Below are 15,567 nucleotides of genomic sequence, written 5' to 3' on the forward strand. Positions count from 1 at the left end.
AATTCATATGCTGTTTCCATAATTTAACAAACAAAACAATGATTCTGTGATCTCGATATTAAGTTGACAAGCTTTCATTTAGTTTTTTTACCTTTATAATTCCTCCATTCCTCCAATTCTGTCCATACCGACCAACAATCACCCTCTACACTGACACCATCCTATAGACTAAGGACAACCAAAAAAACTCTAGGTCTTTAGAGTGTGGGAGGAAACTGGAGCACCCAGAGAAAACCCACACTCTCACAGGGAGAATGTGCAAACTCCGCACAGAACCATGGTCAGCATCGAACCCGGGTCTCTGGCATTGTAAGGCAGCAACTCTACCACTGTGCCACAGTTGTGAATCTGTGGAATTCTCTGCCTCAGAAGGCACTGGAGGCCGATTCTCTGGATGCTTTCAAGAGAGAGTTAGATACTCTTAAAGATAGCGGAGTCAAGGGATATGGGAGAAGGCAAGAATGGGTTACTGATTGTGGATGATCAGCCATGATCACGGTGAATGGTGGTGCTGGCTCGAAGAGCCGAATGGCCTACTCCTGCAACTATTGTCTATTGACCAGCGATTTCCGCACACTTCTCCTATCCTACACAAACTAGGGACAATTTACAATTTTACCAAGCCAATTAACCTACAAACCTGGACGCTTTTGGAGTGTGGAAGGAAACCGGAGCTCCCGAGGAAAACCCACGCAGGTCACGGGGAGAACGTACAGACTCCTTACAGACAGCACCTATAGTCAGGATCCAACCCGGGTCTTTAGCACAGTAAGGCAGCAACTCTACCGCTGCGCTGCTAAGCCTTTTTCTAGATTTGAGAATGAGATTAATTTGTACAGTTCCTATCGAAGGTATCACAAAATGCTGGAGTAACTCAGCAGGTCAGGCAGCATCTTGGAGAGAAGGAATGGGTGACGTTTCGGGTCGAGACCCTTCAGCCCTGAAACGTCACCCATTCCTTCTCTCCAAGATGCTGCCTGATCTGCTGAGTTACTCCAGCATTTTGTGATACCTTCGATTTGTACCAGCATCTGCAGTTATTTTCCTGTACAGTTCCTATCGGTGATTGCTATGTATATTTTCCATAATGGTCGCAGAATTAAAAAAATAATTCTACTACAGTTTGAGTAAAGGAGATTCTCTTCCCTTTTTTCCTTATTTGGATTAACCCAATCTGCAACTATCTCTCAAGATTTTAGATTATCCAAATAAGGAAAGTCTCCAGGCATCTCTCTTGTCATTGCCCTGAGGATCTTGTAAATCTCAATATGCTTACCCCTCATTCTTTTAAACTGCTAAATAGAAGTCAACCTTAATTGAACAAGCTTTCTATCCTCGGAACCAAACAAATTGATGCCACAGTGTCTCTAAGGTAACTACTGCCCATGTTACTTACTGTATAACTGCAACAAGACAGCCTTACCTTTGTAGACCAGCCCCTTTGCTTTTGTGTTCTGATTACTTGTTGTACCTGCAGATTTCTGCATCTGTGTACCTGTATCTTCCACCCACTGCCAACTTCTAGTGTCCAGTTTAGTTTAGTTTATTTATTGTCACGTGTACAGCTTTTGTTGCGTGCTAACCAGTCACTGGAAAGACAATACATGATTACAATCGAGCCATTCAAAATATATTCTGTTTTGCCCTTTCCCCCCACCAAAGACAAAAAGGCTGTCATTTCTCCGCATTATTCCAATCATCTCATCCACTTGCCCAACCTATTTGAATTATTTTGTAGAGGTCATGTGAACTCCTCCCTGTTCCTTTCTCCGTCTTTCTTTGTTTCATCAGCAAACTTGGATACATTCTATCCTGCCTATTCACCAACATAATTTGTGTAAATCTTGCATTGCTCAGAGCTCTAAGGTCCTCCAATGGCAACTGTAACTAATGCATTGAATTCTCTCCTGGAAGTGTTTATCTTTTAAATGGATATTCCTCCATCTGTCCACTCTGAGCAGGAACAAAGCTTAAAAGGTTTGCACATTTTACGGCAAATGCAGAAAAATTTAATGAAACTGAGGTGATAGAAATATGCAGGTGAGCTGGATCACTGCTGGATGCAATATGTATGGTTTGACACTCTTTCACCATGAGGCTGTGCCTGTGCATGAAGTGCGAGTAGACATAGTTCTCACTGATTACAATTAATAGAAACTAGGTGCCAGGTAATGAAAGGGCTTGATGGTAGTAATCAAGGAAAAAGGTATTCTTTATTTCATTCAATTAAATGATATGATCTAGCATTTTTTTCAAATTGTGGGCTTTAACTAGGAATCACCAATTCTGTCAACACCCGTGCCATCATGCAGCCTAAACTGATTTGCTTAAAGCCGTTTTATTTAGATCTTTTGCAAAGGCATTTTAAATCCAATTCCACCGGCTGTCATATTCAGATGAACTATTTTGAAAGATGAATCAATTTATCACTGGAGTTTGAATGGAAGAACACTGATTTTGTGATAACAATTCATGACATTTCTGGCTAATGTGGTAATTTTAACACAGCAAACTAACAGGGAACTGACTGCATCAGATAGGTAATCTATCACCTCATCTTACAATGTGTTTGAAATCCATGCAAACTAAAATGGAGTGGAATGTGAAATGAGTTATGGGTCTGATCCTATCACTTTCAAGCTGGATGTTGTGGGATAATTTTTCCACTGAAGTTAACAGACTGAATTGTTGAAATATTGTCCCACTGAGAAGAGATAATGAATTCTGCTGCATAAAAGCTGACTCATTTTCAGATACTCAAAAACATCACCGCTGATGGTTTCAGACCTGCAACTCTTTTCACACTCACTCCATTTAATTTGCATTGATGAATGTCATGTTTTGCTGTGAATTGCTAATTAGTTTTGCTGTATTTACTGTGAAAGCATGAGGTGGCTAGGTGAACAATTTGTATATTAAATACAAAATTACATAACTTTACTAGGAGCTGTTCCCAGGCATAATCGAGTGCACCTCATTGACAGACTAAATCCCATAATTATTTGATCTTTTTTATGTTGGGCATCCATCCTTTGTGTTCTGAGAAAATGTCCCCTGGGTTTTCAATGCCGTCCTGTCCTCCTTCCCATTTTGAGAAGCCCTGGGCCAGCGACACAGTGAGGAAGCTGCCCTTTTTTTCCCCCCAAGGCGTTTTTGAGAATATCCTTGAATCTTTGCCTCTGCTCACCAAGTAATGCTGTGAGTGAGTTCAGAATATCTCAACTGATATATTTTTAATTTATGAGGCTTCAATCAAATTCAGGAAGGGATGAATCAGCTTTGTGCTGTTCTTAAGTTCTTAAAAATTAAACTTCATTTACATCGGAGGATTAAGCAATATTACAGTTGTTAAGAACGGTTTCTGAAATTTACTTGATAGCTCACCTGCATTGATATTGTGTGATTTTTGTATGTTAGCAACACACATGTGTTCGTGTGCCCGACACATGGACAGGATTGCCACCTATATGTTTGAATCAGCAATCAGAGAAGCAATCACTGGCACTGCAACCTTGCTCTGTGAGAAGCAGCAACATTTGGTTCATTTTTGGATGTAGCACATACTTCTCATTGACTCATTCAATACTCTAACAAAATTTAACTGTCTTCTTCAAATTATATGAATATCTTGTGTTTCATTATTTATCATAGATGACCATGATTTCCTCAAACTTTGATTTTTTGACATGGCTAAACTGACAATTAGTTTAGAGAGGAGGAAGTTATTTAAACATTTATGTGCTACTCTTGCTACTAGCCTGCAAATTTGTATGCTCTGAGCTTGGATTACTGCCCCACACAGGACACACAGGACAAGAAAAGTCATTCTAGAGATGTTCTGATTGCACTTACGCAGTTAAGATTGGATTAAGAAAGGAAGAAAGGTCACTGAGAATATAAATGCAGATGAGAAGAAAAAGTCTGGTAATGACAAAATGGAAAGAAAAAAAAAGAACTATGAGAAAAAAGAAACAAAATCAAACTTGACATATCCACTCCACTTAATGCTTAATTTAGGGTTTGGGTTCAGTTTAGGGGTTAGGTGAATAGTATGGTGCTCAGCTCAGAAATGAGATAATTTAGCATTGGTAATAACTTGGGATTGTAAGGAGAACATTTGTACCATTTACTGCAGAATGTTTTTACAGTGCAGCACACATTTACCTTTAGCTGAACCACAAAGATGCGCAGGGCAGGTTACATTGGTTCACTGGAATTCCTGCTGTGAGCTGTTGGTACGTAATTTGTGAGGGAAAATATTGCTATTGTTTCCTCAATGAGAAGTGTTTCAATATTGCCATGGCTGTGCTCAGTAGTACAGCCCTGCATTGTGACACGGCCTTCCTGTTATTCAATCCTGTCGAGCAGGAAGGTGGGAGCAAAACAACGGCCCACCATAATACTGAAAGAACCAAACCCTGCCTCAGGCTGTTAAAACCATTCAGAAATATTCGAAAACTTTACAAAAGTATTGAAAAAAATTAAATCAAACAAATAAAAATAGATTGAAACACACTCAAGCAATTATAAACATAGGATCTGTCACTTCTTAATGCCTCCCAGCAGTTCCCTATTGAAATCTGGGAGAGATCTTCCTGCAGCAGGCCTGACATGGCATAGGTGCTTCAAGCTACCTGTTCAGTACATCTACCCTGCTACAGGGCAGCATGAATGCAGTCGTGAAATTGCCTGCAGTCTCCAGAGTTACTTTCTTTATACGTGCTGGCTCCTGCACATGAAACCACGGGCAGCTCTGCATGGAGTTGCTGGCATTTCTCTGCAAAATCTGGCCCTTTGTCATGTAGTGATTGCTTTGCCAAAAAAGTAATCTGAAGGCTCCTCCTGACTGGGGAAAGGGGAATGTGATTGTATGCGGATATCCAAGATATGACATTGTGGGGATTACAGAGACATGGCTGCAGGAGGTTTGGGACTGGGAACTGAATATTCAGGTTTATACGTCCTATAGAAAGGACAGGCAGGTGGGCAGAGGAGGTGGGGTAGCTGTGTTGGTGAGGGATGAAATTCAGTCCCTTGCGAGGTGTGACATAGAGACTGACGATGTAGAGTCACTGTGGATAGAGTTGAGGAATTGTAAAGGTAAGAAGACACTAATGGAAGTTATCTACAGGGCCCCAAATAGTAGCCCAGATACAGGGTGTAAGTTGCAGCAGGAGTTAAAATTGGCACGTAACAAAGGTGGCCACTGTGGTTATGGGGGATTTCAATATGCATGTAGACTGGGAACATCAGGTTGGTTCTGGACCCCAGGAAAGGGAGTTTGTGGAGTGCCTCCGAGATGGATTCTTAGAGCAGCTTGTACTGGAGCCTACCAGAGGGAAGGCAATTCTGGATTTAGTGTTGTCCAATGAACCAGATTTAATAAGGGAACTCAAGGTAAAGGAACCGCTTGGAGGTAGTTACCGAAATATGATTAGTTTTAATCTGCAATTTTAGCGGGAGAAGCTTAAATCAGAAGTGTCAGTGTTGCAGTTGAACAAAGGGGTCTATGAAGGCTTGAGAGAGGAGCTGGCCAAGATCGACTGGAAAAGGATCCTAGCAGGAATGATGATGGAACAGCAATGGCAGGATTTCTGGGCGTAATCCAGAAGATGCAGGATCATTTCATTCCAAAGAGGAAGAAAGATTCTAGGGGAGTAAGAGGCAACCGTGGCCGACAAGGGAAGTTAGGGATGGAATAAAACTAAAAGAAAAGATGTATAACACAGCAAAGAGTAGCGGGAAGCCAGAGGATCGGGGAACTTTCAAAGGACAACAGAAGGTAACAAAAAGGGCAATACGTGCTGAAAAGATGAAGTATGAGGGGAAGCTGGCCAAGAATATATAGAAGGACAGTAAAAGCTTTTTTAGGTATGTTAAGAGAAAAAGATTAGTAAAGTCAAAAGTGGGTCCCTCGAAGGCAGAAACAGGTGAAATTATTATGGAGAACAAGGAAATGGCAGTAGAGTTGAACAGGTACTTCGGATCTGTCTTCACTAAGGAAGACACAAACAATCTCCCAGATGTACTAGAGGACAGGGGATCTAGGGAGACAGAGGAGCTGAAAGAAATTTGCATTAGGTGAGAAATAGTATTGGGTAGACTGATGGAACTGAAGGCTGATAAATCCCCAGGGCTTGATGGTCTGCATCCCAGGGTCCTCAAGAGGTGGCTCTGGAAATTGTGGACGCATTGGTGATCATTTTCCAATATTCAATAGATTCAGGATTAGTTCCTGTGGATTGGAGGGTAGCTAATGTTATCCCACTTTTCAAGAAAGGAGCAAGAGAAAAAACGGGGAATTACAGACCAGTTAGCGTGACATCAGTGGTGGGGAAGATGCTGGAGTCAATTATTAAAGAAGTAATAACGGTGCATTTGGATAACAGTAAAAGGATTGGTCCAAGTCAGCATGGATTTATGAAGGGGAAATCCTGCTTGACTAATCTTCTGGAATTTTCTTGTGGATGTGACAAGTAAAATAGATGAAGTGGATGTGATGTATCTAGACTTTCAGAAAGCCTTTGACAAGGTCCCACATGGGAGATTGGTGAACAAAATTAGAGCACATGGTATTGGGGGTAGGGTATTGACATGGATAGAGAATTGGCTGGCTGACAGGAAGCAAAGAGTAGGAATAAACGGGTTCTTTTTAGAATGGCAGGCAGTAGCGAGTGGAGTGCCGCAAGGCTCGGTGCTGGGGCCGCAACTATTTACAATATATATTCATGATTTGGATGATGGAATTAGAAGTAACACTAGCAAGTTTGCAGATGACACAAAGCTGGGTGGCAGTGTGAACTGCGAAGAAGATGTTAGGAGGTTGCAGGGTGGCTTGAACAGGTTGAGTCAGTGGGCAGATGCATGGCAGATGCAGTATAATGTAGATAAATGTGAGGTTATCCACTTTGGTGGCAAAAACAAGGAGGCAGATTATTATCTCAATGGTGTTAGGTTAGGTAAAGGGGAAGTGCAGTGAGACCTGGGTGTCCTTGTACATCAGTAAGCATGCAGGTACAGCAGGCAGTGAAGAAAGCTAATGAATGACATGTTGGCCTTCATAACGAGAGGATTTAAGTATAGATTATTATCTCAATGGTGTCTCCTGGGATAGTCCAAAAGAGTCTTTGAATCGTTTTTTCTGTCCATCACATGATCAGTCAGCACCATGGTATGAATATTGATTTTTCTAACTTCAAGTAACCCGTGGTTAAGTGGTACCCATGGTAACTGCTTTTAGACGGCGGAGATTAACAGATTCTTGATTAATAAGGGTGTCGGGGGTTATAGGGCGAAGGCAGGAGAATGGGGTTGAGAGGGAAAGATAGATCAGCCATGATTGAATGGCAGAGTAAACGATGGATGGAATGGCCTAATTCTGCTCCTATCGTTTATGAACTTAACCTTCTGACACATCCTTCCCACCTGATTAGTGATTCTTTCAGCAATGTGTAGACGATGGGGAGATACGTCTGGGACAGAATCTAAGCGTCTGGAACTTTGTCTTGCCACTTGATGGGAGGTTTTCTGCAGAGGGCAGCCATGTGGAAGTGGTTCAGCTACTTGGTATGTCTCTGCTGCACACTGTCCATGACTCACAAGCATAGAGCAACTCCCTTTACAAATACATGGTTGGGGTAGCGGAGGTGGAGAGCTACAAAATGGTTTTGTCCAGATCTTGGATTCAGTATAGGAAATGGTTAAATCGCCCCGTTGTCTCAGAAAATGTTAATTTCCTGAATTAACTACAACCTATGATTTAAGGCACCAACTCTTGCGGTTGCTGACTTTACTATTCATGTCCATGCAGATTTGAGCGACCCTGAGCCTTCAATTCCCACGTGGGTCATTCCCTCCAGGCTAAGTTGTGCGGTATCATCTGTGCACTGTAAAGTTGAGTAGGAAGGAACTGCAGATGCTGGTTTAAACCGAACATAGACACAAAAAGCTGGAGTGACTTGAAAAAGACTATGTGCAAAAACATAAACAAGACATAAGTGCAAACACAATTAGAAAACAAGTCCTTGGTGGTGCAAGAGTTGGTCTGTTGCTAAGGCAGTATCAAGGTGTGCAGGTCATGTCAAGAACCTGATATTTGTAGGAAAGTAGCTGTTCCTGAATCTGGTGGAGTGGGCTTCTGTACCTCCTGCCTGATGATAGATGCAACAAGAGGGTGTTTCCCATAAGGTGGGGATCCTTGATGATGAATGCCGTCCTCTTGTGGCAGCGCTTCATGTAGATGCTCTCCACGGTGGGGAGGACTGTGCCCATCTAAACACCGAGGAAACACCAGTTTTACAGTTTGTAACGATGTATCCCTCTTGGGATTGCACCGTCATGAGTCAACACTTGGTCTATCAGGAACCACCCTGCCTGAGGTCATCTTTTGCAGGCCCTGATTTGACCTGGTCTTTACTTGCTTCCAGTCCCCCCACCCCCTCCCCCAAATCAGTTTGAAGAAGGGTCCTGACCCGAATGTTCACCAATTCACCTTCTCCAGAGATGCTGCCTGACCCTCTGTTACTACAGAAATTTGTGTCCATCTCAAGCACGGAGGTGTTGATTCGGAAGTAAGTCCCTCTTTGCCCGAAAATGTAGTATGGTCTATCCTCTATCTGAGAAGCCCTCAGGTTGTGGGGCACGTTGGGGAGAAATAGGAGTGCGCCATGTCTGTATAGTTCCTGAAGGTAGATGAATCTAGCTTTGTCATCACTGGGGGAATTGAAAGTGGGGACGTGTCGCTCAACATTGTCCAGTCAGGCCTCGGGGTCGGGTTGAGAGGTTGGCCATTCCCGCCAGTTTGAGTGCTTGTTCAGGTTGGGCCTTCAAAAGACTGGTAGGTCACTGGTTTCTCCAATAACTATAGGCCGCGGTTTCGACGTCAGCAGTCAAGCCTCGCTGGCTCACAGTCGCATCCTCCAGAAAGTCAGGGCCTCTGTTTGATCGGGTCCATTGTGCTGGCTGTGAGATGTTTTTGTTTCATTGGGATGCGGAGTCATGCGGATCAGGCCGGTAGGCCGCAAGACTCATTGGTCATGGTAGGCCTTGTCCTAGACATTGCTAGTCAGGTCCGTCCGGGTCTGGGAATGGGGTTGGAAGATCAGTTGTTCCTGGTAAACGGAAGATCGTCAGACCTGGAAATAGATTGACCTGCAGTGTGAAACATGAGGAACTGCAGATGCTGGAATCTTGAGCAAAACATTAAGTGCTGGAGGAACTCAGCAAGTCCAGCAGCATCTGGGAAGGAATGGGCAGATGGCATTTCAGATTGGGACCCTTCAGAATGATGTTGGGTCCCGACCCAAAATGCCTCCTGTCTGTTCCAACCCCAGATGCTGCCTGACCTACTGAATTCCTCCAGCACTTTGTGTTCTGACCAGCAGTGTGGTTTGCTGATCTTACACCGGGTGGCGCCGTACATAGCAGCCTTGCCAGCAGCCTGTCTCGTCCCTTTCTTCTTTTGTTGTTTTTAGTCTGTTTTTACTTGTATGTTTTAGTGTATCTTTAGTTTTTGTATTGTGGGGGTGGGGAGGAGGAAACTTTTTTTTATCTCTTCCCCGATGGAGATGCAACTTTTTCCATATCGTATCTCCGTCCGCACTGCGGCCTAACATTGTGGGGCTGGCGGTCCCTTTGTTAAGGATCGACTTCGGGAGCTCAAACCACAGAATCTTCGACTGCGGGAACTTCGATCGCCCTGACTGCGGGTGTTTCGATTGCTCCGACCGTGGGAGAAAAGAAGGTATGTTATTTGCCTTCCATCACAGTGGAGAATGTGAGGTTGCCGAAAAAACAAGATGGACCTGCTGCCTGCACTGGTGAGGACTCGGAGGGAGAGCTGTGAGTGGTGATCTCAGTGTTTGCGGGGACATGGCTCCATGAAGACATCCCGGAGTCTGGTGCGAGTGTGGACAGCTTTCTGATTGTTCGTGCGGACAGGGACTGCAGAGAGAGTGACAGCGGTCGGTACAACTCTGGTCACATCACGGTGAAGGAGCATGTGTGTGGCCCGGACATTGAACTGATGGCTGTGGGTCTCCACTTATGATGTGTGCCCTAAGGATTCTCACACGCCGCTGTGGGGCTGTTTAAGTCTATGTTTAACCTTTATGTAGTTTTGTATCTTGTTGCTTTTTTTTGTATGGCTGTATGACAAATCAAATTTTACTTTACCTCGGTACATGTGACAATAAAGAGCCATTGAATGAACTCTTATTTTGAGTCACCTGACAATGTCTACAGTTGGCGCCGCCACTAATTATCTAATAGACACAGAGGAGGAGGCTCTAAATATGACGTTATATCTCTGTCAGTCAGAGATGGAGAGACAGGCAGAGTTGCTGGTAGAATTAAAAATATCTCTGAGATTTAGACTGATTTTTTTTAATCAACAGGTGAACTATGAAAAGGACAAGATTTTGATCATATCCTCTGAAGTCTTCTAGGGCCTTCAAGGACATGGCAGGAGACCATGAAGATGGTTCCTCAGATGTCTTTATTTCCCAAACACACATATCACAGAATGCACAAACATTCACACACATGCGTAGACCCACTTAGTAAGATCATTCACAATCTGAGATTATGAGTAGCGACTTGTGACAGGGATAGTTCAACATAATCCACCTCAGTGACACAATTCTGTCCATTGATTTCGATACATTATAAATTGGAAGGCAGTTATGTTTAGAGATACAGTGTGGAAACCGACCCTATGGCCCACCGAGTCTATGCCGGCCAGCGATCCCCGCACACTTACACTATCCTATACATAATAGGAACAATTATACCAAGCCAAGTAACCTACAAACCGGTATGGAGGAAACCGGAGATCCTGGAGAAAACCCATGCCGGTCACATGGAGAACATACAAACTCTGTACAGACAGCATCCGTAGTCAGGATCGAACCTGGGTCTCTAGCGCTATAAGGCAGCAATTCTATTGCTGTGTCACTGTGCCACCCCTTGTATGTATCCATGTCTTGTATGAATGTTGAGTGCACCAATAGCAACTCAACCATGTGCACTACTTTGGTGACTAGATTTCTTCCTGGCATCCCAATGAGCATTTGTGAAATCTGTGAGTGGGCATAGAGTTAAGGCTCATAAATCATTCATTTCAACACTTCCTTATATCCTAACACGAATTGATCTAAAATAGTGCATAAATTGCATGTACATATCCTTTCATAAAGGGATTCTACATTGTGTGTATTTAAAAATACTATGGCATCAATAATTTAAATCCTAATTCCTCATTATGCCTTTCATTAGTTGACTTTTTTTTCATTCCACTGATACAGTGCCTGCAAATGAATCGGCATTTCTTATTTATTTATCCTTTAACATTTTTTTCTATAGATAAAGAAATGTTAACTTATGATGGCTACTTTGTTCCGGATCAGGATGGAAATCCCATTACAAATGCAGTGACGAGGGGAGACGTTGCTCGCTTCATGCTTTCCCAGCTGAATGAGGATACGTGGGTGAAGAAGTCTGTGGCCATGGTAACAATGTGAAATATAAATTCCCACAATTACTAGCAAAATCCTTAAAATGGTTCATCTAAACAAATAAGAGACTATTATTTTAACAACAAAAGTATTAACATTTACATTTAACTCAGAGCTAAATGATTAACCCAAGATCTCAGTAGTTATTTTCTTTCATCTCTACTTTATATATGAATAGCTTTGATGAATTTAAGAGAGAGTTAGATAGAGCTCTGGGGGCTAGTGGAATCAAGGGATATGGGGAGAGGTTGGGCACAGGTTACTGATTGTGGATGATCAGCCATGATCACAATGAATGGCGGTGCTGGCTCAAAGGGCCGAATGGCCTCCTCCTGCACCTATTTTCTATGTTTCTATGACTGCAGAACATCATATGGGTGAGCATAGAAATATCAAGCAGCTATTTGATTTTCTCTCTTGCAATATTTAGTGGATTAGTTCGTTCTATGTTAGTAGAAAACTGCACAGAAATTGAGACAATTATATAAAACTGAAAACATTTTTCAGTGGTTGACTGTATTAATAACAAATTAATAAATTTGCAAAATATTTGGAGGTATTCAGAGCACATTTTTAAAAAAAAAGGAAATAAAGATGTAAGTAATGCAGGTACACTTAATCTCAACCTGAATGTATAATCTGCATCAACCTGATATCGTTTTTGGAAACTCTGGATTGATTCTGTGTCAGTGCATTGCATAACTCATACTAAAAAAAAGATTAATCAAATAAAGGATAATAATAATACACAATGGATTCTGTTTATATGGTAACTTGTAAAATAAAGTATTTTATGCAATCAAGATGAAGGTTGATTAAAATGAGTACATTTTTATTTCTTTTTTAATCCAAACTTGCATACTTGCTTTATACATAACTGAATTATATTGCAAAACTATTAGTATTGTTTTGAGTTATTATTATCCACCTTTAAGATGTGAACACTAATTTAAGTTGAAATATCTAGTCGGGACCTGAAAAGGAAAGCAATAATATAAGATATGCATGTTAAGATCAGCTTGTATTTTATTTGGGAGACACAAAATGCTGAGGTAACTAAACGGGTCAAGCAGCATACCTGGAGATCATGGATAGGTGATGTTTCAGGTCAGGATCTGTGTTCAGACTGATGGCAGGGGTGGGGAAGGCCAAAGCATGGCATGTTGTATTTTAGTTGGCAGGTTTAGCACAGTCCTAAGTGGAAACTTGAACTGTTGAAACTGCTCAGCACTGACGTTAAATTTGGAATGCAAAAGAGACGTGAGTGTGTGAACTATTATTTCCCCAGGATTTTCACTCTGGGTCAAGTGAAACAGGGAAATGGATAACAGCATCAATACTAAGTCGTAACATTACACAAAGGCATTTCCCTTTGCAGCAAATATTGTTGCAGTGTTAATGTATTTGAATGACTATATTTTTAAAGATCAAAAAAGATAATGCAGTATCCAAACACTAAACTGCTTCCTTATAATGTGCAGTATTAAAGAAAAACTGGAAATATTAAAGTGAATCTAATCATAATTAAAAAAATATTATCTATATACTAAAATTCTCGTTTGTTTGTTCCTGAACTACTGCCAAAACAGTACACGATAGAGCGACAATTTTAAGCCCACCTTACTCACTCACCATTGAAATCGGTGTTATATATTTAAAGTTATTCATATTTTAAAGTTTAAATCCATCTCCTAGGGAGGGAGGGAGGGGAAAGGGAGGGAGGGAGGATAAGGGGGGTTGAGGGGGATGGAGTGGGGTGGAGGGGAGGGGGAAGGGGGTGGAGGGAGGGGGGAGAGGGGGGAAAGGGGGATGATGGGAGGGAAGAGGAGAGGGTGGAGGAGAAGGTGCTGCACCAATGCAGGAGAGGTTTGGGCCCAAGGGGTCCACTTGGTCGAGTTTGCAATTAAAATGCAACATGCAGACTGGCAATTATATAAGTAAAAATTTTAATCATTTGCTAATTCGCAAGATTAGATCACCAACGTTATCCAGTTTTAAATTAGTTTGGAAAAATGATGCATTGTAATGGTGGGCATTGGTTTGTCACCATAAAACAGCTCATAGTATTGATGAGTACACATCAGTTGATATATTACACCTGTCCCACACTGGGAGACAGGTGTCTTACATTAAAATACCAGAGTACAATATATCTTGGGTGCTAGTTATGTACACAAGCATTTTTTTCTTCAAGGTGCTGTGAATCTATTTTCCCAGAAGACCGTGGATCCTGTCTTTGAGTGGATTCAGTGGAGCGTTCAGTTAATTCCTGGATTTTATGAGGATTTAAAGATAGTGTGGGATGGTGGTATTTGGTGTAAAATAAACCCTGATCTTGGTTAATACTGGAGCAGGTTTGAAGATCTCAGTGATCTGTTCCATATGCTCTTGAGCAACTACACTGCAATAGAAAAACATTTCCATAAAGAGCACACCATTCTTTCTAAGACTGCTACGATAGTAGTATTGGCTTAACACTTCAATTAAAGCTTCACTCACAAAATATTTCATTTTTACAAGTTTGGGCAAGTATTAAATCACAGTGTAACAATTCACAACAAATTCCACAAATAGCACAAATGATGTGATCAGCTGCAATTAACACAATTTTGTCTCAGAACAAAAAAAATTGTCTAGAGTAGATTTATATGGTGACACTTTCCCCAGTTCATTTCAATTTTGGATAATTTGGTGTGCGGGGATTATTACAAAGAGATGACATTGGAAGATTTCGTTTTAATTGGTCATTGGTGACGTGCCTCAACGACTATCGACCGGTGGCACTAACGTCCGTGGTGATGAAGTACTTTGAGAGGTTGGTTATGGAGCATATCAACTCCTCCCTCAACAAGAACCTTGACCCACCAGTGTGCCTCCTGCCACAACTGGTGAAAGGAGGATGCGATCTCACTGGCTCTCCACTCCTCACTGGGCCACTTGGACAATAAAAACACATACGTCAGGCTATTGTTTATAGACTGCAGCTCGGCGTTCAATACCATCATCCCCTCCAAGCTGGTTACCAAGCTTACAGAACTGGGTCTCTGCGCATCCCTCTGCAATTGAATCCTTGACTTCCTCATCAATAGACCACAGTCTGTTCGCATTGGCAGAAATACTTCTTCCTCATTAACAATCAGTACGGGAGCACTTCAAGGCTGGGTGCTCAACCCCCTGCTCTATTTACTCTATACTCACGAATATGTAACCAGATACAGTGCGAACTCCATCTTCAAGTTCACTGATGACACCACCGTTGTTGGATGAAATACAGAGGGTGATAAGTCAGAATATAGAAGTGAGATCGATCGATTGACTAAATAGTGCCAGCACAACAACCTGGCCCTCAATATCAGTAAAACCAATGAACTGATTGTGGACTTTGGAAGAGGAAGGATGAGGACCCACAATCCTGTTTATATCAACGGAGAGTGGAGAGAGTCAAACACTTCAATTTCCTGGGCATGCATATTTCCAGAGATCTTTCCTGGACCCAGCACACTAATGCAATTATAAAGAAAAACATCAATGCCTCTACATCCTGAGAAGATTACGGAGATTTGGTATGTTAGAGAGGATTCTCTTGAACTTCTACAGGTGCACAGTAGAGAGCATATTGACTGGTTACATCATGGCCTGTTTCGACAACTTGAATGCCCAGAGCGAAGAAGACTGCAAAAAGTTGTGAACACTGCCCAGTCCATCACTGGCTCTGACCTCCCCACCATCGAAGGGATTTACTGGAATCACTGCCTCAAAAAGGTAGCCAGCATAATCAGAGACCCACACCACCCTGGCCACACACTCATTTCACCCCTGCCATCGGGAAGAAGGGACAGGAGCCTGAAAACTGTAATGTCCAGGTTCAGGAACAGCTTCTTCCCTACAGCCATTCGGCTATTAAACACTACAACCTCCAATGAACTTTGAACTACATAGACTATTATTGTTATTATTGCTTTTTTGTGTACATATATGTGCGTGTATATATATATATATATATAAACATAGCACACTGTAAACAATATAATAAACGAGAGAAAAAAGTTCAGTG

The 15,567-nt window shown here is 42.0% G+C and overlaps 1 protein-coding gene across 3 annotated transcripts in view; it reads left to right on the forward strand.

Annotated features, from left to right (window-relative positions):
- Positions 1–12,313, forward strand: part of LOC144594897 (flavin reductase (NADPH)-like) — a 36,689-nt gene extending 24,376 nt beyond the window's left edge. For 2 of the 3 annotated variants that reach the window (XM_078401830.1, XM_078401822.1), the window contains exon 5: positions 11,362–12,313. In XM_078401830.1, coding sequence (XP_078257956.1) covers positions 11,362–11,519 — 158 coding nt within the window. In that variant the 3' untranslated portion in view covers positions 11,520–12,313. The remainder of the gene's footprint in view (positions 1–11,361) is intronic. The other variant, XM_078401839.1, reaches the window with a different exon arrangement.
- Positions 12,314–15,567: the final 3,254 nt, after the last annotated feature.

The sequence above is a fragment of the Rhinoraja longicauda genome, chromosome 1 (assembly GCF_053455715.1).
Source record: "Rhinoraja longicauda isolate Sanriku21f chromosome 1, sRhiLon1.1, whole genome shotgun sequence".
Lineage (NCBI taxonomy): Eukaryota > Metazoa > Chordata > Chondrichthyes > Rajiformes > Arhynchobatidae > Rhinoraja > Rhinoraja longicauda.